This window comes from Petromyzon marinus, chromosome 43 (assembly GCF_048934315.1).
Source record: "Petromyzon marinus isolate PM22_M1 ecotype Great Lakes invasive population chromosome 43, UKy_Petmar_22M1.pri1.0, whole genome shotgun sequence".
Classification (NCBI taxonomy): Eukaryota; Metazoa; Chordata; class Hyperoartia; order Petromyzontiformes; family Petromyzontidae; genus Petromyzon; species Petromyzon marinus.
The window spans coordinates 3,483,187-3,509,329 of record NC_133709.1 but is presented as its reverse complement, the minus strand read 5'-3'; the positions used below and the strand labels follow the sequence as shown (position 1 = coordinate 3,509,329).

General features: G+C 51.9%; 2 protein-coding genes across 7 annotated transcripts in view; one reads left to right on the top strand and one right to left on the bottom strand.

The window, feature by feature from the left end:
- LOC116951484 (ATP binding cassette subfamily C member 1 (ABCC1 blood group)) overlaps nucleotides 1–2,068 on the bottom strand; it is a 55,041-nt gene extending 52,973 nt beyond the window's left edge. The window contains exon 1 of one of the 2 annotated variants that reach the window (XM_032970120.2): nucleotides 1,793–2,068. In XM_032970120.2, the coding sequence (XP_032826011.2) occupies nucleotides 1,793–1,834 (42 nt within the window). In that variant the 5' untranslated portion in view covers nucleotides 1,835–2,068. The remainder of the gene's footprint in view (nucleotides 1–1,792) is intronic. The other variant, XM_032970121.2, reaches the window with a different exon arrangement.
- Nucleotides 2,069–9,225: 7,157 nt separating this feature from the next.
- MARF1 (meiosis regulator and mRNA stability factor 1) overlaps nucleotides 9,226–26,143 on the top strand; it is a 39,203-nt gene continuing 22,285 nt past the window's right edge. For 3 of the 5 annotated variants that reach the window (XM_032970109.2, XM_032970110.2, XM_032970108.2), the window contains exons 1-14: nucleotides 9,226–9,467; nucleotides 12,654–12,932; nucleotides 13,372–14,037; nucleotides 14,873–15,026; nucleotides 15,281–15,534; nucleotides 16,082–16,199; nucleotides 16,748–16,914; nucleotides 18,262–19,113; nucleotides 19,596–19,768; nucleotides 21,102–21,317; nucleotides 22,270–22,504; nucleotides 23,351–23,550; nucleotides 24,667–24,747; nucleotides 25,124–25,435. In XM_032970109.2, coding sequence (XP_032826000.2) covers nucleotides 12,693–12,932; nucleotides 13,372–14,037; nucleotides 14,873–15,026; nucleotides 15,281–15,534; nucleotides 16,082–16,199; nucleotides 16,748–16,914; nucleotides 18,262–19,113; nucleotides 19,596–19,768; nucleotides 21,102–21,317; nucleotides 22,270–22,504; nucleotides 23,351–23,550; nucleotides 24,667–24,747; nucleotides 25,124–25,435 — 3,668 coding nt within the window. In that variant the 5' untranslated portion in view covers nucleotides 9,226–9,467; nucleotides 12,654–12,692. Of the gene's footprint in view, nucleotides 9,468–12,653; nucleotides 12,997–13,371; nucleotides 14,038–14,872; nucleotides 15,027–15,280; nucleotides 15,535–16,081; nucleotides 16,200–16,747; nucleotides 16,915–18,261; nucleotides 19,114–19,595; nucleotides 19,769–21,101; nucleotides 21,318–22,269; nucleotides 22,505–23,350; nucleotides 23,551–24,666; nucleotides 24,748–25,123; nucleotides 25,436–26,143 lie in introns of all 5 variants that reach the window. The other 2 variants (XM_032970111.2, XM_032970112.2) reach the window with 2 other exon arrangements.

Below are 26,143 nucleotides of genomic sequence, written 5' to 3'. Positions count from 1 at the left end.
AGCTGTCCAACGTTTCGGTCCCGCTTCCTGGTTATCAAATGTTGCTGCGTGGGTCGGGGGACGTGAACTCTGCTTCCTGATAAAGACTTCCTTGCACCGATAAGGTCCTCTCATTTACCTTAAGAGTCACGATCAAGACTGGCCTGGGTCCACTGAGCGCACCTTTGATTTCGCTGCGAGAGGAGATGTCAAAAAGGCTGCCGTTCTGTTGGATCGGCAATTCACGATTCTCGCGGTGACCACGGCTTCGAAAAGCAAAGAAAACACGTGCGCGCAAACATCGAGTTTTAAATGAAAGTTAAGCCCCAGTTGTGGGCTTTCATACATATATACTGTACTGTATATATACACACACACGTGTAAAAGGTGAAGTGTCGAGTTAGGTGAACGGATACGAGTTCGGTTTAGGGGATAATAAACGTGGTTTTTAAAAAAAATAAAACTTATGGTTCAGGGATAACGATCGGATTATGATCGTTGGTTGTTAATGCTAGTTGTTGTTGTTATTGTTGTTGTTGCCGGGTGAGGTCGTAAGCAATGTGACTCAATAGGGTTTTTTTTGTTTGTTTAAAAATAGGGTCCCACACGTACGTGAATAGCCGGATGTTGGTGATGGGTCATCATCGGTCCACCGCTACTGTACGGCGATAAGTGGTGGTGGGGGGGTCCCCCCCCGTTTGTCGGCGTGGCGAGACAAGCCGCAGCGCTACCAATTCGCCAATGTCACGACGGGACGGCAGCGTGTATTATAATAAACCCGACGATGCAGAGTCGCACACAAAGACAAAACGATCTCTCCCCACATCCCCCCCGTCTCTCTAATAAGGCTGCAACAAGAATGTTGGGGACGAGGAGCCGTCGGCGAGTAAGCGCCCTTTGAAGGCCGGCACTGTGGCACAACGAGGGGGGAAGGGGGGGGGTGGGCGGCCGACAAAACACGCCCGGCCGCCTTTGTCTCCCCAGCGACGACGTTTACACATCGCGTACCAGGTACTCATTTGAAGACGAGTCGACCTAGAGAAGGGGGGGGGGGCCGGGACCGGTTAAAGACAATCGCCACTGGGTGGTTGTCGGTGGCCGTGAGCGGGAATCGAACTCGGGTGGCCGGGTTCGTAGCGCGGCGCTCCACACATTTACAAAGACAAAGATCCCCCGTGCAGCCTGTAACAGACTGTAGGGGCAAGTGCTGTTGGCGAGCCGTGCTGTATGTAACGAGAGTTGCTAGCGGGGGGCACCCGCGTTCTATTCCCCGGTCACGGCTCTTTGACAACGTCAGTGGACGAGTTACATCCGAACAGATTCCTGGCGCCCCCTAAAACCTCCCTGGGGCCCGTCTCCTCCTTTAACCCCAACTACCAGTGTGGTGAAGTATGGTCACACAAGCCCCCCCACCCACCCACCCACCCCGCCCTGCATCATGACTTGAACGAAGCGAGCGAGGCCTTTCAACCCAAGCGGTGCTAATGACAAAAGAGCAAGGGTTTATCGTTGTGATAACTACGGTATTTTATTCACTGAAATTAACCAATTATATCACACACACCACACACACACAATTGTACTGTACTTACATCTCACGCGTATACGCCACGTGCTATTTATGAAGATTACCGGACGCATAGGGACACGCGCGTGCCACTGACAAGACCCTGTTGCACGTGGACACGATTACTGGGTGCTGGGAAGAAGGCGTAAACTAGTAACAAAAAAAATACCATCAACGTAATTCCATTACACGTCTTCTTGTTTTTTTTGTTACATTATTTACCGGCGAGACAAAACACGCACTTACCCATAAGGGATCGGAGCCGTCCACGCTACAGAAGTCGTCCATCGCCCCGAACCGATGTTCGGAGCGCTCTCAGATTGTGGATGAAGTGAGAGAGAGAGGGGAGCAAAATTGTAATTGGCGCGGCCGGGTTCCGCCAGTTTAATGTTTAAGCCGATCGGAGCTCCGCGCCCATATGAGGAGGAGGGGGATGATGTGGAGGGGGATGGATATAACGACTTTGACGTCACCGCGACACGTGACCTGTCGCGGCCATGTTGGTCAGGGGACCGTAGGGGGGCCGCTAGCCATATTGGTTAGGTGACAAAAGAATTCGAACCGTACTCTTTGGTTTTATTCGGTAAAGTCACGTAGATAAAGTAAAACAAGATCAAAGAAAACAATTCAATCACGACGTTTCGGAGGCAACGCAAGCTTCCGTCTTCAGGTGGAATAGTCAACGCAGAATATCTGTGTCAGGAGCACAGTTCAGAGACGACCGGGATTATATACAGGTTCGGGGGGGGGGAGGAGTCAGTAAGGGGGGCGTGGGTGGGTGGGAGGGCTGGGTTAAGCAGCCTTTTGATAGGCTGCTGCGGGTAATAACCACTTCGCACTGCACGAGAGTGGGTAAAATCCACCTTTTGTTATGCTGCGTGGGGGGTCGGGGGGAGGAAGAGACCCGCTTCATGTGTACATCTCCATTTTTTTGAAAGCGGCGGCAAACGGTTGTTCAATTATAAGGTAGTTAAAGTTTGATATACAACCACTGACTTGATTTATAACATCTTTCCAGTGATTGCTCAATTTGAAACCATCCTCTCAGTTGAAGTTGTGTCTGTGTTTGTAAATCTGGATGGCCTCGTGGACAAATCTCTGATAATAACCGGTAGGTTTGCAGAGCACCTTGGTATCGCAGAAAACAATATCATGGTCACTCACAGCGTTGTAACAATGATCAGCCACGGCAGAAGAATTCGTTCTGCCGTGTTTCAAATCTGATTTGTGCTCGCGAATTCGGTCGGAAATATGTCGCTTCGTCTCCCCAATATAGCAGTCCCTGCAGGTACAACTCAATTTGTAAACACCGGGGTACTGTAAGTCAGGAATAACATCCTTTCCTGACAGGATCAGATCACGGATTTTGTGCACTCTGTTGAACTGGACCTGGATCTTGTGTTTGTTTAGAATTTTGGAAATCTTTTTAGTAACGCCTGCTATGTATGGTAACGTGATGATTTTGATCGGAGTGTCAAGTGGTTGTTTCTGTATGGTGGGAGAAACAGCTTGGTGGATGGTATGGTCAGAATTATCGTTCATCTTGAGGGCCAGATGTACATGTTTTAATTCACTGGTTAGGTGGTGTTTGTCAGAAATGCAATGAGCCCTATGGATTAACGTTTTGATGAGAGAATTCTTCTGAGTCGGGTGGTGGTGGGAATCAAGTTTCAAGTAGGAGTCTGTGTGGGTGGGCTTCCTGTAAACAGAATGTCCCAAAGAGCCATCAGGCCTTCTCTCAAACAGGACATCCAAGAATGGTAGCTTGCCATCTTTCTCCACTTCCATGGTGAATTTGATGGAAGGGTGTCTGGAATTGATGTGGTCTAGGAAAAGGTTCAAAGCTGGGAGGCCATGTGGCCAAATGACGAAAGTGTCATCCACATATCTCTTCCACAGGGAAGGGCTGAGGGTGGATGTCTGGATGGCGTCTGATTCAAATTTCTCCATGAAAACATTGGCTATCACTGGTGATAAGGGGGAACCCATGGGGTACCCTCATTTTGTTTGTAGAAGGTGCCATTCCAAGTAAAGTAGGTGTTGTTGAGGCAGTGCTTAACCAATGCCGGTACATCGGGGTCAAGTCCATGTTGGACCAAATCTTCGATTATTGTGATGGTATCAGGTACTGGGACCTTGGTGAACAGAGAGACCACATCAAAGCTGACGAGGATATCGTCAGGAGACAGTACAATGTCCCTAACCATAGAGACCAATTGGGTTGAGTTAAGTACTGCTGAGCTGGTCTTGCCAGTGAAGGGAAGCAGAGTATCTGACAGAAAACGGGCCAGCTTGTATGTAGGTGAGTTGATAGTGGACACGATGGGTCGTAGTGGGGTACCTTCTTTATGGATCTTGGGAAGACCATAGAATCTGGGAAGTCTTGCAGCGGAGGGTTTTAGGGAGGGACGTTTGGTTGGTTCAATTAGGGAAGTTGAACTAGTGATGATAATCACTGATGAAGTTGAACTCGTGATGATCATCACTGATTATCATCACTATTTCAACTTCATCAGTGATGATCATCACGAGTTCAACTTCATCAGTGATTATCATCACTAGTTCAACTTCCCTAATTGAACCAACCAAACGTCCCTCCCTAAAACCCTCCGCTGCAAGACTTCCCAGATTCTATGGTCTTCCCAAGATCCATAAAGAAGGTACCCCACTACGACCCATCGTGTCCACTATCAACTCACCTACATACAAGCTGGCCCGTTTTCTGTCAGATACTCTGCTTCCCTTGACTGGCAAGACCAGCTCAGCAGTACTTAACTCAACCCAATTGGTCTCTATGGTTAAGGACATTGTACTGTCTCCTGATGATATCCTCGTCAGCTTTGATGTGGTCTCTCTGTTCACCAAGGTCCCAGTACCTGATACCATCACAATAATCGAAGATTTGGTCCAACATGGACTTGACCCCGATGTACCGGCATTGGTTAAGCACTGCCTCACCAACACCTACTTTACTTGGAATGGCACTTTCTACAAACAAAATCAGAGTACCCCCATGGGTTCTCCCTTATCACCAGTGATAGCCAATGTTTTCATGGAGAAATTTGAATCAGACGCCATCCAGACATCCACCCTCAGCCCTTCCCTGTGGAAGAGATATCTGGATGACACTTTCGTAATTTGGCCACATGGCCTCCCAGCTTTGAACTTTTTCCTAGACCACATCAATTCCAGACACCCTTCCATCAAATTCACCATGGAAGTGGAGAAAGATGGCAAGCTACCATTCTTGGATGTCCTGTTTGAGAGAAGGCCTGATGGCTCTTTGGGACATTCTGTTTACAGGAAGCCCACCCACACAGACTCCTACTTGAAACTTGATTCCCACCACCACCCGACTCAGAAGAATTCTCTAATCAAAACGTTAATCGATAGGGCTCATTGCATTTCTGACAAACACCACCTGACCAGTGAATTAAAACACGTACATCTGGCCCTCAAGATGAACGGTTATTATGACCGTACCATCCGCCAAGCTGTTTCTCCCACCATACAGAAACAACCACTTGACACTCCGATAAAAATCATCACGTTTCCATACATAGCAGGCGTTACTAAAAAGATTTTCTAAATTCTAAACAAACACAAAATCCAGGTCCAGTTCAACACAGTGCACAAAATCCGTGATCTGATCCCGTCAGTAAAGGATGTTATTCCTGACTTACAGTATCCCGGTGTTTACAAATTGAGTTGTACCTGTGGGGCCTGCTATATTGGGGAGACGAAGCGACATATCTCTGGCCGAATTCGCGAGCACAAATCAGATTTGAAACACGGCAGAACGAATTCTTCTGCCGTGGCTGATCATTGTTACAACGTTGTGGGTGATCATGATATTGTTTTCCCCGATACCAAGGTGCTCTGCAAACCTACCAGTTATTATCAGAGATTTGTCCACGAGGCCATCCAGATTTACAAACACAGACACAACTTCAACTGAGAGGATGGTTTCAAATTGAGCAATCACTGGAAAGATGTTATAAATCAAGTCAGTGGTTGTATATCAAACTTTAACTACCTTATAATTGAACAACCGTTTGCCGCCACTTTCAAAAAATAGAGATGTACACATGAAGCAGGTCTCTTCCTCCCCCCGACCCCCCACGCAGCATAACAAAAGGTGGGTTTTACCCACTCTCGTGCAGTGCGAAGTGGTTATTACCCGCAGCAGTCTATCAAAAGGCTGCTTAACCCAGCCCTCCCACCCACCCACGCCCCCCTTACTGACTCCTCCCCCCTCCCTTAACCTGTATATAATCCCGGTCGTCTCTGAACTGTGCTCCTGACACAGATATTCTGCGTTGACTATTCCACCTGAAGACGGAAGCTTGTGTTGCCTCCGAAACGTCGTGATTTAATTGTTTTCTTTTATTTTGTTTTATTTTATCTACGTGACTTTACCGAATAAACCCAAAGAGTATGAATCCTTGCAGTCACGAAAGCTTCAAATCTAGAATTCGAACCGTATCAAACCCAGCCCCGTGTTCTTGTACAGGGAAATTGAGTTTTCAGGTCCATACGGCGTACAGCCGTTTCAATATGACCACATTTTTTAAAATATATATTTGTGTTCCTTTCCCTTACGATGGGACTTTGTTGGATGAACGTTCAGATTTATAAGGGGCACGGGGTGACCAATAAGGTCGGAATTGGTCTGTAATAAGGGGCCGTCTATAAATGAGGTCACGCACCTTGGGGGGGGGGGGGTCAGATATTTGTGACGATGTGTGACGCGGGGGGGGGGGGGGTGAGAAATGTGACGTCACGTAAAAATGCGCAACTTTAAATAAATCTAGACAACACGTTCTAATTAATTAAATAGACTTTTTATAAATGTTTTCTTCTACAACATCAAAGTGCAGCACCACATTAAATACGCACTACAATGACAATAGTTTAAAGCGATTTGAAGGCATGTTTATTTTGGGGGGGGGGGGGCAGAGCTTTGTGACGTCATATTTGAGGGGGGGGGGTCTGACTTTTTATGACGCCGTGTGACGAGGAGGGGGGGTCAAAAATCGTCAAAAATCGCGTGACGTCATTTATGGACGGCCCCTAAGGTAGACACTGATAAGGGGTTGACAGGTATGATATACACTGCACTATACACTACACTACTATATCATACCTGTCAACCCATTCGGTTTACCCGGTATTCTTTTACAGGGGAATTTAGTTTTCAGGTCCATACGGCGTACAGCCGTTTCAATACGGGCACACACAAAAATAAATGTCTATTTGTGTTTCTACCTTGTGATGTGACTTTGTAGGATGAACGGGGTGACTAATAAGGTCTGAATTGCTCTGTAATAACGTAGGCATTGATAAGGGGTTGATAGGTATGGAAACGTGAATCGAGTTAAGTTATCAAATCTATAACTTACGAAAAGAACCGCCCCCCCCCCCCCCCCACATCATAACAGAAAAAATAGTGCAGACCGGATTACCATGAGTCTCCAAATAACAGGCAAGAAATGTATATAAAGCACTCAGCCGTGGTGCATTTTGCTAAAAAAACCATCTGCAGTCTCTGAAGAAATGCATTGTGTTCCGCTTGTCTGAGATCACTCTCAACATACATTTGTAACAGACTAAGAGGCAGCAGTGATAAAGAAATAGACAACTTCAGACCTGTTCAAGTGTTACGAAATGCATTATGGCAATGCGTCATTCAGACTCTTTAGTTGACCGGAAATAACACGTGCCGAGACAGAGTATGCTTAGGTGTGTGGTAATAGGGTCGTGTAGAGGACCACTTTGTGGGAATCCTACAGCGCTTATCTTATGGACAAAATATTCCCGGCATAGAAATATGGAATTTCCGCCATTGGCTCATGGTTGTGAGAAAGTCATTATTCATATCGGGGCAACCCAAAATGGTTCTGTCATGAAAGCCAACACAGGCCGTAAAGTGATGAATATGATTGTCATCTTACATAACTAACCACAATAAATACCAATGCAACAATTATACACAGATTAAATTTTTTTTAAGTAATCGAGTATTCTAACGATCAACGGTTCAATCAACTCGCCGGATTGGATAACGAGTAAACAGTTATGAGAATTGTATTGTTTTATTTTATTTTATTCTCATTCTACGTGACTTTACCGAAAGAACCAAAGAAGAATTAGGGGGGAAATAGTCGCGTCCTCTGATAAATAGTCGCGTCCTCTGATCCCGCGTGTGCCGCTGGACTGGGGATCATGGGAGGGTGTTTGTGACGTCACAATCTAAGATGGGCGAGGCTTTCCGTGAGGTTTGGGGTTTCCCGCCTTTGCAGGGCGACGGGCAGCTGTCATTTATAAAGGGGCCCGAGTAATCGACCACAAATAAACAAGTCGATTTCGATTTAAAGTCGATTAGACGGCGATGAATCGACCACTAAAATCAATCGATCCGCTGAATGTTAAACTAGTGAATCGACTAATCGAATATTATTCCACCAAATGGATTATTTGTCATCGACTTCACCTTATAAAAATCGGTTTCAAATTGTTAGGGCATTACGTAATTTCAATCGCGAAGATGACGCCATTCTCCAAGTTAATGACGCCACACTCGTGTCGATGATGACGTCACCGAGGGGGGTGGTGGGGGTGGCGAGGGGGTTGCGGCGGGGGGGTGGGGGGGCGAGGGTTGGAGGGGGACGGGGGGGGTTGGAGGGGGGTTGGAGGGGGACGGGGGGGGTTGGAGGGGGACGGGGGGGGGGGTTGGAGGGGGGTTGGAGGGGGGTTGGAGGGGGACGGGGGGGGTTGGAGGGGGATGGGGGGGTTGGAAGGGGACGGGGGGGGGTTGGAGGGGGGTTGGAGGGGGGTTGGAGGGGGACGGGGGGGGTTGGAGGGGGACGGGGGGGTTGGAAGGGGACGGGGGGGGGGTTGGAAGGGGACGGGGGGGGGGTTGGAGGGCGACGGGGGGGTTGGAGGGGGACGGGGGGGGTTGGAGGGGGGTTGGAGGGGGGTTGGAGGGGGACGGGGGGGGTTGGAGGGGGACGGGGGGGGTTGGAGGGGGACGGGGGGGTTGGAGGGGGACGGGGGGGGTTGGAGGGGGGTTGGAGGGGGACGGGGGGGGTTGGAAGGGGACGGGGGGGGGGTTGGAGGGCGACGGGGGGGTTGGAGGGGGACGGGGGGGGTCGGAGGGGGGTTGGAGGGGTACGGGGGGGGGGGTTGGAGGGGTACGGGGGGGGGGTTGGAGGGGGACGGGGGGGTTGGAGGGGGGTTGGAGGGGGACGGGGGGGGGTTGGAGGGGGACGGGGGGGGTTGGAGGGGGGTTGGAGGGGGACGGGGGGGGGTTGGAGGGGGGTTGGAGGGGGACGGGGGGGTTGGAGGGGGGTTGGAGGGGGACGGGGGGGGTTGGAGGGGGACGGAGGGGGGTTGGAGGGGGACGGGGGGGTTGGAGGGGGGTTGGAGGGGGACGGGGGGGGGTTGGAGGGGGACGGGGGGGGTTGGAGGGGGATTGGAGGGGGACGGGGGGGTTGGAGGGGGGTTGGAGGGGGACGGGGGGGGTTGGAGGGGGACGGGGGGGGTTGGAGGGGGACGGAGGGGGGTTGGAGGGGGACGGGGGGGGGTTGGAGGGGGACGGGGGGGGTTGGAGGGGGGTTGGAGGGGGTGGACTGGGGGTCGCCATTTCCTAATTTAACGGCAGCGGTCGTTTTACGACCACAGAGGGAGGGCGCGTGGGGTGGAAAGCGGCGGGCTTTGCGACAAGCACGTGACAAGAAGTGAGCTTTACGGCAGCCGCCCGCTGTTTACAGGGAGACGGGAGCGCCCCGGGGCGGCCTTTGGCGTTCGCTCCGTCGCCAGACTGTGGTGGTTCTCTCTTCTCTCTCTCTCCTCTCTCTCTCGCGGGACAACTTACAACCGAAGCGTAGGACACTCGGCTGGCAAAGCGACAAATCAGCAGGTGAACAAAGGTCAAATTGGCTCTCCCCCACCCCCCTTCCCCAATGAAAATGAATTGAAATGTTGGGGGGCCACGGTAGGCCCGAGGCTTTTTTTTGTACAGTAGCGCACTGTACCCGTATTGTTTTGAATGCCCTAAAAAAAAACACGGAGCGGTTGGCTCTTTAAGACAACGCCTCATTTTAAATGCGTCGACTGTGTAGGTTTTTATTTAGCTTTTTTCTTTCACTTGAAGCGCTTGTGTTTTGTCCATAGGTGTGTTTGCCACGGTTCTAAGGGCGGACTGGCTCCTGTTATAGGACCTTACAATTCCCAACTACTACCTCAGGGCTGTACAAAGCGACATCCTTCGTTTGAGCATGGACACCACCTGGACTTCACTTTCTTTTCGTGCGTTTTAAAAAAAAATTGTGTTTGGCCTCGTCGATTAACACACCTGAAATTTACGTAACAATCAATTGTGTAACGCTATTACTGCGTTACGTGCGTTTTGGTGACTTAATTGTCTCCTTAAGGCGATGGGCCTCACTCCAAGACGGTCTTGTGACAACAAATAAGTCGTCCTTGAACAACTTCGGGAGCAAATTAACGCGGCCTTTCAGCAGCGACAACAACCACCACCACCACCCACTGCTTCTCCCCGCTGCGTTCAAACGCGTGCCGCTCATTAAGTAATTCCCACACCGCCCCACTGTTGATGTCCCGCGCACGTGCAAGCTCTGCACGTTTTGAAATTGGTAAACGCTGATTAATGAGGGAACTTAAATCGGGAGGGGCAATTTAATACTGGTAGGAACGATGTTGTAAACTGAGTGTACCAGCCTGCAATAGATTAATGTGTCCGTCCGTCCGTCCCCTTTCATTACTTTAACGAAGCGAAATCTCGTGCTGTTGGGGTGTAAAAATAAAATTGCGCAAAATTCCAATGTTCCTACCAGCCCACCCTGCAGGGACCTGTTTAATGAACCACACGATAAAGCCCGCGCGAACGCAAATTGGAAGATCAATGAATCGCCGAACCGATCAATCGCATCCATTAGCGACATGCCGGCGGTGTTTGCTGTGAACCAGCGGTTGAAAAAAAAAACGTAACTTTGTAAAATGTTTCAAAACTGTTGTGTTTAATCCAGCCATTTGAAAGATTAAGAAGCAGTAAAGTAGAAATATACAATAAAAAAAACCATGTGATTACAAAGAGACGGGACATTTCATGTAAAATCTGTGTACTGACGAGAAAAACTCGTACTATAAGTTTCAATTAACACGCAAACACGTGTATATGCAAAAAAACACACAAGCACCTGCATATGCAAACACAATCAGCATTTCCTAAAGTGCAAATGCGGTCTTCGCGTGTTAGGTTATCAAATTATATTGAAAGCAAATGATGACGACATCGATCCACAATTGTCTTATCACTGCATCACTGGCGCGCTCTCGGTCGGTAGGGTCACATTTGATCATTTATCTTGACGGTGACCTAAGATAAGATGACAACTATATACTATGTCGCGAAATGCTAATGGTGTTTTGTTGTATGTGCACAGAGGTGTGCTTTCTAAACACTTGGAATGCTATATCGTCATTGTGTAAAATGGTATCGCGACAATCCTTGTAATACCTTTTATTAACCCAGGAAAACCTCGCTGACTTGAGACTCCTTATTTCGAGATTGACATGTTTGGGAAGTACCATTTAATATCTGGATTGTGAGCCATCGGAGTACCTGAAGAAAACCCATACATGAGCCAATAAGTATAAAAATACTTAACTAGGAGGCATTTATGATATGGTTCAGCCCATGTCTACAATACATTGTACACTCAGACAGTCACCCTTCAAGTGCTAACTGGGCCGAACCTTGTTTAGTTTCCAAGGTCTGACAAGATTTGGTCAATTAATAGAGATTTGAAAACATGCATTCAAATCAAATGCATGCCTTTTTTCAAGGCCATTCAAGAGGCAAACAATGCAGGAATAAATATCTTTATCGCCTCTCGGCCCATATGTCAGTACAGAATTGGATGCTCGCCCACCCCTATGGAAGTCCTGAGCGAAGTCTTACTGTGGTGGAAACTGTGAAACCCGCGAGGCTGTGGAGTGACCATTTGACGACTGTAAAGCAATTGGGTTCGTAAACCCATGTGTGTGTGACCCTTTTCGTGTTAATCTTCAACTTATTTTTTGTTTCTTCTCGGCATAACACTCCTCATGAAAATCGAATTGGCCAAACATGAACATGCAGAGAACCCTCCAAAGAAACCCTTGACTCCTTGAGGCTTTCCCGGATGCATTCCTTAGTATTATTGGGATGCTCCTGTAGCGTACTTGTTCACGCAACATTGACTTGCAATCCAGAGCTCACTGGTTCATTCTCCTGGCACAGCAGTTGAAATAGTGAGACGGTTTCTTAAATCCCACTCGGCTTCCACCAGGCAATATAAATAGCTACATCACAGTCGATCAGCAGGTCATGTGTGGTGGGGTAAAGTGTGGGTATGCCTACCTCTTCCAAGTAGTCTGGCCCGCAATAGAAGAGTACAACAAATACTGTCTAGAGGAGGCCCTTCTGCCAGTAGTGGCTTCAGCAAGCAATTGCAGGGCTAGATCTTCACCTTTTGCATGAATCCTCGCGCACACATTGGAACAATATTACATTTGCATGATGTTGAGGAATTACTGCATCTTAATGGATGCTGAATAAATGTATGCATTCGCGACTTGAATATTACGAGTGAATTTGCTTTTGATGTTTACAAATGCCTACATTTAACAAAGCTGGTGTGAGCAAATCATTTCAGGGCTGCACCTTTACAATGTAATGTTTGTAAACAATGTTTATGGCAGTGGTGACAATAATAATAGTTCGGGAAAAGGCCTTTCTTTCTGCCATGAAGAAAGTACATTGCCAGAACGTCGGCTATGAAAATATTTTTTTCATTAGGATATGGTTTATTGATGGCCGTGAGTTTTTGTTTATGATTAGTTTTGGCGAAAGATGTGTGCATAAATACGTGCTCTCGATCGCTTCTGCGCATTAAAAATCACTTACTCTTTGGTTCTTTCGGTAAAGTCACGTAGGTATAAAAAATTAATAGATCACGACGTTTCGATCGCAACACAAGCGGTCGTCGCAAGCCTGTGCACGTCACCGCTCACCCCCTTCCCCCTCACCGTGCACCCTCAGCCATTCCCACAGCGACGCCCACGCCAGAGCGGAGGATGAATGAGCACTGGACCGGCGATGGAGCGGCGTGCCGAGTGGGGGCTGCCCTCTCGTGACGCGGCCGCAGAGGCCGTGGGTGGCAGCAGTGGCTTCCACCTCCCCGAGGGCCATGCGAGGTCCGATCCCGGCACCTGGTACCTGCAATTGTCCGGCTGCCTGTCGCTCACGCAGCCGCTCGTGGCCCCGACTCGCCCGCTGTTCTTCCCAACGCAGAGCTACGTGCCCGTGGCGCAAACGCCGGTGAGCGGCTAGCCTGCGCTGGGTGCTCTCTTGCCCGGTGTTTTCTTCCGCTGCTATATGCGTGGTGGGTTTTCTCCAGGCACACAAGTTACATTACACATGCAGACAAAAAAAAGATTAAAGAGTAATTGGCCAAACGTCTCGGAAGGACCCTGAAAATAATGAGTCGATACTCGCCAAGGCCTTTGCTCGTAAGCAATTAATTTAATTTATTTATGCGTCACATTCACATCTTGATGAAAAGGCTTAAGGATATCACATCCCCCTACAGATTTTCTACATTGTTGATGATGGAGACGGCAGCACGTTTTCCTACAAAAATCGGACAAAACCGGAGATTCTCTGTCATGTGGATTTGGGCCTGCGAGTATGGCCAGTTGTTGGTTTGTCGTACGCTGAAGCTGCTGGCCTTTCATCTCTGTGTGCCGTCCCAATGCAGCACTACTGCTTGGCCAAGCAGCAGCCTGTGGCAATGTTCAACATGGCCGACGCCAACTTCAAGCGCGTGTCCGCCTCCCTGCTGAACCCCATGACGATGCTGGCGCCGCGCCCCCCGCAAGAGGTCCCTTGCCCACCCACCAGCGACACCTCCGCCACCTCCACCTCGTGCCAAGTAAGCGGCTACGCCTGCGTGCCGTGCCCGACGGCCATGCGTGGCGTGACGCCGCCATTTCACCGCGGTGGCCTTGACGCCGACGCCTGCCGCCCCCGGGACCCTTACTGGGGGGACCAGGCGCCGGCAGTGCCTGCGGATCACGGCTCCGGCCTGCTGACACCTGGCCAGTTTTGCTGCGGCTCGTCCGGCCTCCGTGCTCGGCAGCAGTCTGCGCCATCCTATCTGGCGTCGATGGCAGCGCTGGCCTGCCCGGGCTGCGGGTCGCTAGCAACGGCCGGTGCCCCCGCGCTGCGCTGCGCCGCCGAGGCGCTCTCTTCCTTGCCGTTCCCTGGCCACTGCACGAAGCACGACGAGCACCATCGGCAGCACGTTCTCCTTCCTCCTGGTGGTGGTGGTGGTGGTACCGCGTCGGCTCACCTGCACTGCCCCTCACTCCCGATCCCGGTTGCACACGTGCATGGGCACCACTGCCAAGGCTGCCACTGCAAGGTGCGTCCACTGTGTGTTCCTTGGGGGTTGGTTTAATGGGGTTGATTTCCTTCTCCGATTTCCTCTTCTTGTGTCCCATGGTGAAGCCACGTCGCCGTTGGCCGTGAAAGTAGGCGTGGAGGGCAGTGGCTGAATTGATTTTATTTCGTTTCCTTTATTTAAGTGGATGAGAGCCCACGGAGATTGAGACGTGTGGTGACCATGGTCACATCAGAAAGATTGTTCAAAAATGTAACATGAATAATGACACTTGCCACGCACAATGCCCTATTTTTGCAGATGCTTTAGGCATGGGATCCGTTTATGCTTGTGTTTGCAATCTAACCTTCACTGACAATTCTCTGCGGAAGGTTTAAATCAAGTTCCGCTTTAAGTTTATGAATCACATTGTGTTTATTTTAAGTGAATAAGTTAGTGACGTGAATAACTCATTCTTAATTTGACCGAAAGATAAATGTAATAACGTCCGTAAATACTTTAAACCAGGGGTGTACAACTACGGTCCTTGGGCGACATGCCAGCAATTAAGCCATTTGAGTTGTGCATTCTCCTCTTAAAGCGAGTTCGAATTTATTCAGCTCACACCAAGGTGTGTTCACAAACAACGGGAGGGCCCACATCATGTGCCCACCACATTGCATGTACAGTCCTCGCAGCCTTGTCGAATTTGTTTCCAACCTGCATGCGTCTTTCTCCTTGTAATGGCTTTTCTCATCATTTACACACAGTATTGTATTTTACTTATTGCACACCTCGCACCACCTTCAGCTCCGTCTCCGTTATAATTCCTAGCCGCCACCACCCATCTCTGCGCCTGCCCCTCACCTCCACCCAGGGTGACGCGAGCGAGACGACCGTGTCCCAGCCCAGGCGGGGGTCCGCGCCGGGGCCCACCGACCCCTGTGGGCCCCTCCACGGCTCCAACGTGTGGCCCGACATCCCTCCCCCGTCGCTGGTCAACGGGGCCTCCGCTCCGACGTGCACCCGAGGTAATCTATTGTTTTGGACTGTAAATTTTACCAGGTAAGGCCCAGTGAGCTATATAGATTTATTTTTTTCAGAAGCAACCTGGCCACAAATTATATCTCAGCAAAGTGGCTTATCACGTGGAGATGTATTGCAGCCAAAAAAAAAATCCACGCAACCGCGGGGAGAACCCACGACCTATATACCAGGCGAGGTAGTTAACATACATCTCGCCACCATAACTTGACCTCGCATATTGTTCGTTCGCCGTTCACAGACGTTGCGTCTGAGCTCCCTCCGCTGGGCGGGATGAGCGGCGCGGGTGGAGCGGGCGACAGGGATGGCCTCCCGCCGATCGGCGTCTTCTGGGACATTGAGAACTGCTCTGTGCCCACGGGCCGTTCGGCCATGTCGGTGGCGCAGCGCGTGCGGCAGCGCCTGTTCGGTGGGCACCGCGAGGCCGAGTTCCTGTGCGTGTGCGACATCAGCAAGGAGAAGCGCGAGGTCATCCAGGAGCTGAACAACGCACAGGTGTGTTACGGACGCACAGGTGTGTTACGGACGCACAGGTGTGTTACGGACGCAACGTTTCGACGAGTACCGTTTCTGGGTTGCCACCGACACCATTTTTTTTTCATGGAACGGGAGTGACGATCGGTGTGACCGTGTTTCGCCGTGAGCCACCGCCGAGCCTGTGAAAATCAATGTACGTCGCCTGGTGGCGTCCGCTCATCGGGAGACTCAAATGTCCATGTGGGTGCGTGCCTGGTGGGGAGTAGTAGTGTCGTCGGTACCGAGCTCCCCTACCAACCTGGCGGACTAAGGTTCGATTCCCGTTCACGATCAACATTCGTGGTGAATACCCGAACTATGGCCCTCTCCCCTCGGTCGATTCCTGCCTTAAATTGAGTACCTGATGGGGTATGCAAACGTCACCAGTGGGGCATATTGGTGGCCACACCACCCCCTCGTCTGCCACGCTGGCCTTCGTGAGTGCCGGCTAACAGCGCTTTGCCCCAGCAGTCTGTTAAGGCTCTGGTGGGGATGGTGTCTTTGTCGCCATGCGTGTGCGGCGCAGGTGACGGTCGTGCACATCAACGCGACGGCGAAGAACGCGGCGGACGACAAGCTTAAGCAGAGCATGCGTCGCTTCGCCGAGACGCACTCTGCTCCCGCCACCATCGTGCTCATCTCCAGTGAGGACTCCCCCCCCACCCCCCACCCCCCCCCTGCAAAAACTTGACAGGACCCTCCTGAAAATTTGGCTTGTGATGATTCCCTGGCGAAACGAGCATAATAATAATAATAAAATGGCCCTTTTTCCGAGCCAAGCGAGCCCTCACTACTCACGGTTAGTGGTTTTATACTGGCTATGTGCCAAGCTTGGAGGCCAGGGCTGGTTCAGATGCCCTGGTTGAGTATTTAACTCGGGGCATGCAGTTTATAGCGTACTCTGCTAAACAACTGCACTGCTAATCGTAATTAGGTAGGAAGATAGGAGGGTGATGAGTTACGCAGTTTAGTAGTGGTGGGGGGTGGTTTGAAGTCGTCAGATCGTTGAGGTTCTTTGTATGGCAGGGACGGCAAGCAAACCCGATTTGCACGACGAGATGAAGACTGTGACCAACGTAACACAAACGTGTGAAACATAATGCACGATGGCCAGATCGTGGTGGGTTGTTGTGGTGTTCGCATTGAATGGCTCGCTAGCGCCTTCCCCCCGCCTTCCCCTCCTCCCACACAGGCGACGTGAACTTCGCCCTGGAAATGAGCGACCTGCGCCACCGGCACGGCTTCACCGTGGTGCTGGTGCACAAGACACAGGCGTCGAGCGCACTGATGCACCACGCCAACACGTCCATCCGCTATGAGGAGCTCGTCGATGACCTGCCGCCCTGCCCCTCGCCCCAGGTGCCCGGAGTGACCAATGCAGGGGGGCGGAACGTATAGCCCGACAGCTCTTGGCGGGTGGTGGCACTCGTAGAGGTGGGGGGTCGGTTGTGTGGTGAGAACCGTCATGACTAACAAGGGAGGGGGTTGCACTCAAAAGGTAGGGCAGCGTTTACGGAGGGGCAACTCTCACGGAGGGTGGCACTCAAGGGGAAACGGCGCTTACACTGAAAGCTTGGGTGTTGGAGCACTCAAAGGAAGGATGAGCATTGTGGGGGAAACCGTGAATTGGGTGGCAGCACTTAAAAGGGAGCAGCACTGACAGAGGGGGCAGCTCTTCCAGCTTGTTGGCACTTAGTGGTAAGCGAGGCACTCCGCAAGGGGGCAGCGATCCTAGTGGACCGCATTCCAAGTGAGATGGCAGTCAAAAGCTGGAGCAGCACTTGCGGAGAGCGGGCAGCTCTTGATCTCTAGCAGGGGGCCGAGGGAGCTGACGGAGGGAGCCGATGGAGCCGAGTGGGCCGATGGAGCCAGGGGGGGCCGACGGAGCCGGGGGGGGGGGGGGGGGCGATGGCGCGAGCAGAGGGAGCCGACACTGACTTTCTCCCACATCATACACTGACTCACTCACACCATGCACTGACTCGCTCACACCATGCACTGACTCACTCACACATCATGCACTGACTCACTCATCATGCGCTTACTCACTCACTCACACATCATACACTCGTACAACCACTGACCCATTCACTCATCATACACAGGTTCACTCATCGTGTGCTGGCTCACTCACACATCATACACTCACTCACACTGCTGCTGACTCACTCACACATCATACACTGGGAGTGTCGTGCTGCCAGCTATGGCTGCAGTTTTTTGTCGTACGTGTTATGTATATCGTTTATTGTGAAATTTAAAATCACAGTTCCTATGATTACTGTTTTTACATTGTTTTTATAGCTTTATTTTGGTGATTCGAAAACATGGTTAATCTAAATTGTTTTATGGTTGTTGTTGTTGTTGGCTTGCACCACATTGATTTTTGCACACAGCGTTTTAATACGTTTTTTTTGCGTGTGGAATATTTGCTGGTTTATTCCAGGATGTTTCTGTTACGCGTTGTCACTTTAAGATGTTCTGTGTTTAAATTTAGTTTGTTGCGGTTGCACCTGACTTAAGAGCCGCATGGGCTCACAGGGCTACACCTAATAAGTAAAACTTGAAATAAATGAAACTTGAGGTAACGGGGCAGCACTTCGGGGGTGCACGTGCGAAATACAGACCCAAGGTGCACACGGATAACGCGAATCGGTATTTTTTCCTCCCCTCCTCCCACTGGTCACGCTCCTTCGCGCCACGCAGCCCTGCCACACGTTGCTCTACATCAACAACCTGCCGAGTGGCCGTGACACCCGTCAGGTGGGCGCTCGCCTGCGCCAGCTCTCCGAGAACTGCGGCGGCAAGGTCCTGAGCGTGGCCGCGGGCACCGCGTGCCTGCGCTTCCCGTCGCCGGCGCGCGCCCGCCGTGCCCAGCGCCGCCTCGACAATGAGGACGTCTACGGCAGCCGCATCTCCGCGTCCTTCCTGCCGCAGGAAGACGGAGGTGGCGGTAGCCAAGCGACGGAGGCGGCGGCGGCGCTCGGCAGAGAGAGACTGGAGGGTAACGAAAAGCCACGGTCGCCGGGTCCCCCCGCGCACCGGCGTGGAGGGGGCAGGCGGCACGACGCGGACGACCTCAACGGCGGCGGCGGCGGCGGCGGCGGCTTCACTGGTGGAAATCACCACGGCAGCCACGGCGCCTGTGAGCGTGACTGCAGGACGGTCGAAAAACAGTTGCGGTCACCCGTTGCTGTTGCCGGCGGTGGCGGCGGCGGAGGCAGGCGCGGTCAACGACGGATTGATGTGGAGGATGCTGGAAGGAACGGCGCCGCCGTCGGGCATTCGTCAGCGTTGCCACTGCCGTTGTCGTCTTCTTCGCCACCACTATCGACAAGTCGAGCCAAAGAGCAGCAGCCGAGGGACAGGGCAGGAACCGGCACGGGGGCCGTGGCGGCCGCTCCGTCCGGTCAGGAGAAGCAGCTGTTGAGCGGCGGGGCTCGGGCTAGCGGACGAGCGGCGCACAGGCACGGCGGGGCGGGGAAGAACCCGGAGGCTGGTGATGGAGGAGCCAAGTGCTCGCTCCACGGAGAGGAACGGGCAGCGGGAAACCCCAAGGTCTGTGGGCCTCGCCTGTTTCTCGCGAGAGGTTTTTGGTCCCGCGGCGCCATTATCTCAGCGTTCGTTGTCACAGTAACTCGTGTGTGTGTATAATAATCATCGAATAATACATCTAGAACCCCCCCCCTCCCTTCCCACCACCTCCCTCCCCCGCCTTCCAACCAGCGATTCAATACATTTTCACATTATGGGGTTGCAATTCGATTGGTAGGTGCCTTAACCTAATACGAACAGTAACATAAAACGTCTGTACAATTTTCTTGAACGCTGATATAATCAATTCTGGTATGCATAGTTCTGGTATGTCGCACTTCATAAGAACCAATTTGTATTGATTTATCAGTGCATCTTCCTTTGTTATCGTTTTGTGCGAATTGCTATTGACTCCAGTGACACATGGGCCTCGTTAGTTTTGCCCGCGACAATGCTCAGGGGTTGTGACGTCCGTGTTGTTCGCGTTCCGCTTTTCCGTGGTACAGGAAACCACCTCGGGTGGACGGCAGCAGCAGGCGCAACAGCCAAGTGCTAAGAGGCACCGGCGTGGAGGGACGGGGGGCGCTGGCAGGGGCAGCTCTCCTGGGCCTCCTGCTACTCCCCTCCTTGCGCGGGCTAACGCCCCCCAGAGAGGCGGGCGTGACACGGAGATCACGAGGTGCGGCTGGGAGTGACCAGTGTCGCTACGACGACACGCGCGCATACAAAGACAAAGACCCCCTGTATAGCCTTAACAGACTGTAAGAGGCAAATGCTATTAGTGAGCACCTATGAAGGCCGGAACAGTACACGAGGGGGTGGGTGGCCAGCACCAGTGGCGATGTTTACACACTGTACTAGGTACTCATTCGAGGCTGAGTCGACCGAGGGGAGGCCCAGGACCGGTTCGGATAATCGAACAAAGACGGTCACCGCATCGCTTGCTTTCAAATTCGCCTCTGCGGCCATCTGGAACACTCTTCCTTCGGATATTATGAAGCCACTGGAGCTATACACTTTAAAATCTAGATTGAAAATTCATTTCTTTAGAACTGCTTTTTTGTGTTTAGTTTTTTATTGTTCTCCTGCACCTCCGATGATCACAGTTGACTACGTACGGTGAGAAATAAGTTCAACATACACATGGATTATACGTATCGCTAGAGAGAATATTGGGGTGAGTGCTGTTATTATAGAGAAGCCCTATTAAGGCTGGCATGGAACACGAATGTGTGGTTTGTACCGCACTGGGGACCGCCTTTGTCTTCCCAGCGCTGATGTTTACACACCGTACCAGATTTATTAATTACTTTTTGCTTTGATACCAGAAATTTATTTTCCAAGGCAACATTGGGTCAAAATAAATGCATCGGACAGCTAAAAAGTGGGTGCAACAGTTTACAATGTTAAAAGGAAACATTACAGGAATATTGTCTAACAATGATGATAATTTATAGCCCTTAATCCACTAAGAGATGAAGACCTCTTCTTGCCGTAGTCATTGGGTTGGTTTAACCATACTTCACCATTCTGGGCAGTGCAAGTTGGTGGGGGGGGTGGGACCAGGTGAGCTGTAGCCTGGATTAAAACTCAGGTCACCAGGCTCACAGCGCAGTGAGCTGACAACTCCGCCACCGCTCCACCTGAATAACACAATAAAACATGCCCAATATATATTATAAAATGTGATTGAGTTCTTCTCGAGAGGGGCTCTCTCGGGGCCCCCTCCTGTGGATGCCCTTCCACCAGCAGTGGCATGAGCAAGCAATTGCAGGTCTGCACCTTTACTTGTTAAATCTTGTTAACATAACATCTGAAAGGCATTGCTATTCGTACTCTCCTAGGAGCGAATCCAATGGCACGTTGAAAGCTGGTTTGCACTGAGCGGTGTTTAGGTGTAACGTAGCTGTGTTCCAGCCAAAGCCCATCTCGTAAATCTCCCAGCTGTGTTCGGTTGCTTACAGACGACGGTGCCCGCACACCTGAAGCCTGCACGCTCTCTCGTCCCTTAGGGCCGACTCGTGCCCGCCGCTGGTGCCTGATGAAGAGGGCTCCGAGGCCGCCGGGAAGCCGGTGCTCGTGGACGGCCCCCCTTCGGGGAACCCCGCGGCGTTCTTCCGGCCGCTGGCGCCAACCCCGCCACCGCCGGGCGCCATGCCGCTTCTCCATGCCTCCCATCAGCCCCCGTTTCCCATCGTCGCCCCCTGCCCCATCACCTGGGTGCCTAGGTGAGCGATTTTCTCCCTCTCCACCCCAAGCTCGTCAGCCATTGTCGGTCCTCTTCTTCTAGCCCTTTGGCCGTTTGAGCTGTTGACGCACGACAGTTTCCTTATACCGATGTCTTCTCGCAGCAGTCTTTAAACTTTTCTCTCTCCATCGCTGCATCTTCCAACTGCGATAGTGTCCAATCCAGTGTTCACACCTCCCTGTCTCCCATTCTGCCCTTGTCTTCCTCCCCATTGCTTCCTGTCATCTCTATCCACCTGTCCTGCAGGGGTCCTATTCAGCCCCTCTTCCCCCACACCCGCTCACAATCCTTCAACTGCCCTGTCCCTCCAGCTCCCCTTTCTGGCAGTTCCCCCCTGCCTTGCAGATCACTGCCGATTTTTTTCTCTTACCCCATTCTTCTCAACAAAAACAATGGAATCTAATTTTAACACTGTTTAACACGTAGGCTTTCGCGACCAATATCCATAATAGAGTTATTTTTTTGGTTAGATCGCATAAATATATAAATGTGTCGTTAAAACCCGCCCCCACCCAACACAGCCAACTAGTAAGGGTTGTCACGTAAACAGAATGTGCCAATTCGTCACTAGTACAGCACACCGGTGTGTTTGAGAGCCAAGCCACAACATTTTCAATCTGAGTACGACGTTTCGCCAGTAATTACAGCTAGCTTCACCAGGCGACAGCCACATTTGTGAAGTCTACTAGTGACGGATTGGCATGTTCTGTTTACATAACAACCCTTACTAGTTGGCTGTGTTGGGTGGTGGTGGTGCATTTATATTAACGCGATCCTATCCAAGAAACCCTTTTATAGTGGAATCTCACATTCGGGTGCCGACGCGTGAGAATCTTTGAGTTTCATCGTTTACTCGCCTTATCGCTAGTCGGAGCCGTTTTCTCATCGCGGTATTGCACACCTTCTGTGTGTCCCCCCTCCCACCCCCGCAGCTCCCGGCTGGCGACTCCGTTGAACCAGTTGGTGTTCCCCGGCGGCCTGGTGTCCCGCACCACCGCGGTGGCTGGCCCCCCCCCACCGCACGGCTACCTCCCCTCGCCGTTCGGCTACGGCTATCCGGGGAGCGGCGTGAGCCCCACCGACGTACTCATCAGCAACCTGGACGGCAAGGCGCAGTGGAGCGACATCATGCAGGAGCTCAGCGACGCCTTCGCCAAGTTTGGGCAGGTCAGGGCCCACTAACCGAGATGGTCGGTCGGTACCATCTTGGGTGGCGCATGCTATATATCCCGTATGCAAATTTTAGCAGTGTCTATCATGGGCAGAGGGCTGAGCGTATGTATACTATCTTTGCACACGCATGCCTATATTTATTTCTCATTCTGTGTGGTACGGTATGAGCCATTTTTGGGCCCGATGATTCAAGAACCGGCTGGGGGGGGGCCCTCCATTGCTCGGAGCGCCGGCAGGGCACGACCGCCATAGTGGGGCCATGCGGGGCCATGTGGGGTCACGGGATGGGGTGGCATCTAGGCATTAGTCCTGCCTTCACCACCACCACCATCATCAAAGCCACCGCCCGCCACCTTCACCGCCACCCATTCCAACCAGCGATTTGATGAATTGTGTAAACAGATCGGATCATGATTGTTATCGTTTTTTCTTCGTGTTTGTAGCGCTTTTTTTTGTTCTGTCTCGTTTGTACACTTTTGTTCACTATGTTTAAATATAGCCACACGATATCGCCCGCCGAAAGTTTGTGAAAATTGTAAATTGAAGAAAAAAAATGTGCGTGCATTGGGAGCGTAAAAAAAACAAATATCGCATTTTTTATGACTCAAAGTGGGTGGATGTGCAGATAGATAGAGGGATTGATTGGTTGATTAATAGATGGGCATATAGAAATGGACAGACAAATTGATGAACATTACATATGGATGGACGAATCCTCAAACTCCCTTGTCGCGACGCGCGTAACCGTTTGCCATTCTCGCCATCCAGCCAAACGGTCACAACACGCGGTGACGACGTGTGGCCTCTTAAATACACGTCGCGCCGGTCTCGCCCCTTCAGGTCAAGGGCATTGAGCTGCGCGGCCACGCGGAGCAGCAGCAGTTGCGGGCGCTGGTGCGCATGGGCAGCGCCCAGGAGGCGGCGCTGAGCGCCAGCGCCCTGCAGCACTGCCAGGTCACGGGCCGCCGCGTCCACGTGTCGCTGGCGAGCGACGGCGTCGTCCACGAACCCCAGCGCACGTCGCCTCTGCAGACTCTCAGGTTGGGCGCCGCCCCGCGTCTCTCCGCGGTCGTTAGAACTTTGCCCGAGAGGTCGGCCCTAGTTTCTCCGAGGCCAGATCGGCTGAGCTGGCACGCCGCCGAGAACCTGGGTGAGATCCCAAGCAGGCCACCTGGGATTGAATGGAAGTGCCCTCAAGTATAGTGAGTTCGTGGTCTGAGCCGGACTCACCAGTGACTACATGCCAAAAAAAAATAATCGCATTAAATTGGGTTCTACACTTTATTTGACTAAATTTCACTGCTGAGATGGAAAATATTGGTCTGTCATGAACGTTACTCGCCTGTACAGTGGGTGGGAAAGTGTTGCTCCCTCTTGTGTGGACCCAGATCACTTGGAGGGATCTCTGTGATATCTGCTTTCATGGGCCATTCTTAAAACACAAATGGTCGCACTGCTCTGTGAGAGATCATGACATGATGCCTGTGGCACATTTGGGAGACATCTGGGGGAAAGTCAGAAACACAATATAATCTTGGCTGCGTTTTGATTATAAACATTTCCCTGGTGCAATCAAAGTCCAAGAAATGAGTCAAATTTGACATCGCTTTCTACAGTTGCACAACTTTCCAACATGGGAGGAATTTTTAAACAGCTTTGTCGTTGCTCTTCTCGCCTGGTGCTTTGATGGACGGGTCACTGGGCGAGCCCACCACTGACACTGTGCGTGATGATAATAATAATAATAAGAATAGTATCAACTTGTAATGCGCCGCCACACAGTGTTTGCTCGCTCACCAAGAGAACGGACTCTCGAGCATCAAGTAATCGCAGACGAGAAGGAAAGCAGCCATGCGCAACAACATTTTTCCGACCGATTAATGTGGCTTTAAATGTATCGGAGGAAATTGGTTCACCTGAAGAAAACCCACGCGTGCGGGGGCGGGGGGGGGGGGGGGAACTTTCTGTCTCGTACAGACGGAACTGGCGGAGTCCGCACTTGTTCTGGACTGCCTTCTGGCAAGCCAGGGTACGCGCGATCCTCCAACCCTCGCCCCCGCAGTGCTGGATTACGGGCCGCGTGCGCTTTGACAACGTGTAGCCACGAGGCCGTTAACTGTTGCGACGTTTGGTTGTGTTGCGGGACCCGGGAGCAGGCTGGAAGCCATGGGGATTCTGCACGAAGCGCCAGGGGCCACCCTGCCCCTCCACCTTTTCGCGGAGGTTTACGAGAAACGGTAGGCGCTTCACACTCACCCCGTCACCGTCTTCTGCACGTAAATTTCAGTTTGCGTTTACACAGCTATCTTTGCCTTTGTCGTACTTGTGGTTAAACATCAGTGACAAAGGTTTATTGAAAACTGTTCTAATTCTTCCCCTCTATATTTCGATTGTGCAATCACCCCCCCCCCCCCACCCACCCACTCGTGTTCTGGGATAAAGATATTCCCGTCCGTACCCTCGCAGCTAGCAGCGCACCAACCCTGTGACTGAACGCCTCCGGGCGGCGACGTCACAACGGTGCAAACGTTTGGCGATACTCGTGTGCCTCCTAATAAATCCGTCACTGAATATTGGCGTGGTTGCTCGCCCCCCACCACCGCCCCACTCCAGGTACGGGCGCAAGCTGGTGGTGTCGGACCTGCACAAGCTGACGGACTCGCTGTGCGTGCACGACCACGGCCCCGCGTGCCGCCTCGTGTCGCTGCTGCCGCTGCGGAACGGTCCCTACGTCGGGCCGCCCCCCGCCGCCACCATGGCCGCCGCGGCGGCGGCCGCGGCGGCGGCGGCCACCAGTAGGGAGAGGGAGCGGGAGAGGAACTTCTCGTCGTGCGGCAGCAGCCCGGTGGTGATTGAGGAGCTGGCACATCACGACGCCTACTGCCCCGTCCACTCGCCGCACTCCGCCGCCACCGTGGACATCGAGTGAGAGCGCCGGCGCACGAGCGTGTTGTTGTTTATTGTCCGAATGGAAATACCTTAAGAAGTTTTTTTTTTTTTAACCTTAGCTTCGGTCGATGATGATGATAATGATGATGGTGTAGTCGGTTATGCAAGGGGGAGACGCACCTTACCGAGGCTGTGGCCAGACGCAGGTGACGAGGGGCTCTTGTGAGTTCGCAGGTCATTGGTCACAGTTCGGAGAAGGATCGGTAAGATGAGACGCGACGCGTATGATTCTGCACCGGCAAACGGGGGCCGCAGAAGCTCTGTAGGACTCGACGCGTGTCACTGGGTTGATCCACGTGGTCATGTGGTGATCACGGCGGATTATGGATACTCCGACGCTGTTCACCGATGTTCCTTAGGCTCAGACTAGTGTTCAATTAGTGCCGAAAATACTTGGCCAAGAAGTTTTTCTTTTTTCAGTTTTGGCCATGGATAAATTCTGGCCCGAAAGTCCTCAAAAGTGACGGTGACCACATCTATCCCACCAAAGATCCAAGCTTGATGAATGGGGGACGTGAGCTCACAGCACTTTCCCCGCCAGATTCGTCGGTGAAGCTGCTGCGTTGGCAATGGTGCAGGAGCACAAATGAAACCAAAAAACACAACACGTTCATCAACAACGCTGTGGCCTTCAAAGGAAAAGTCTGTAATAGGCAACGTTACGAACATTGGCCCTTCTTGCTT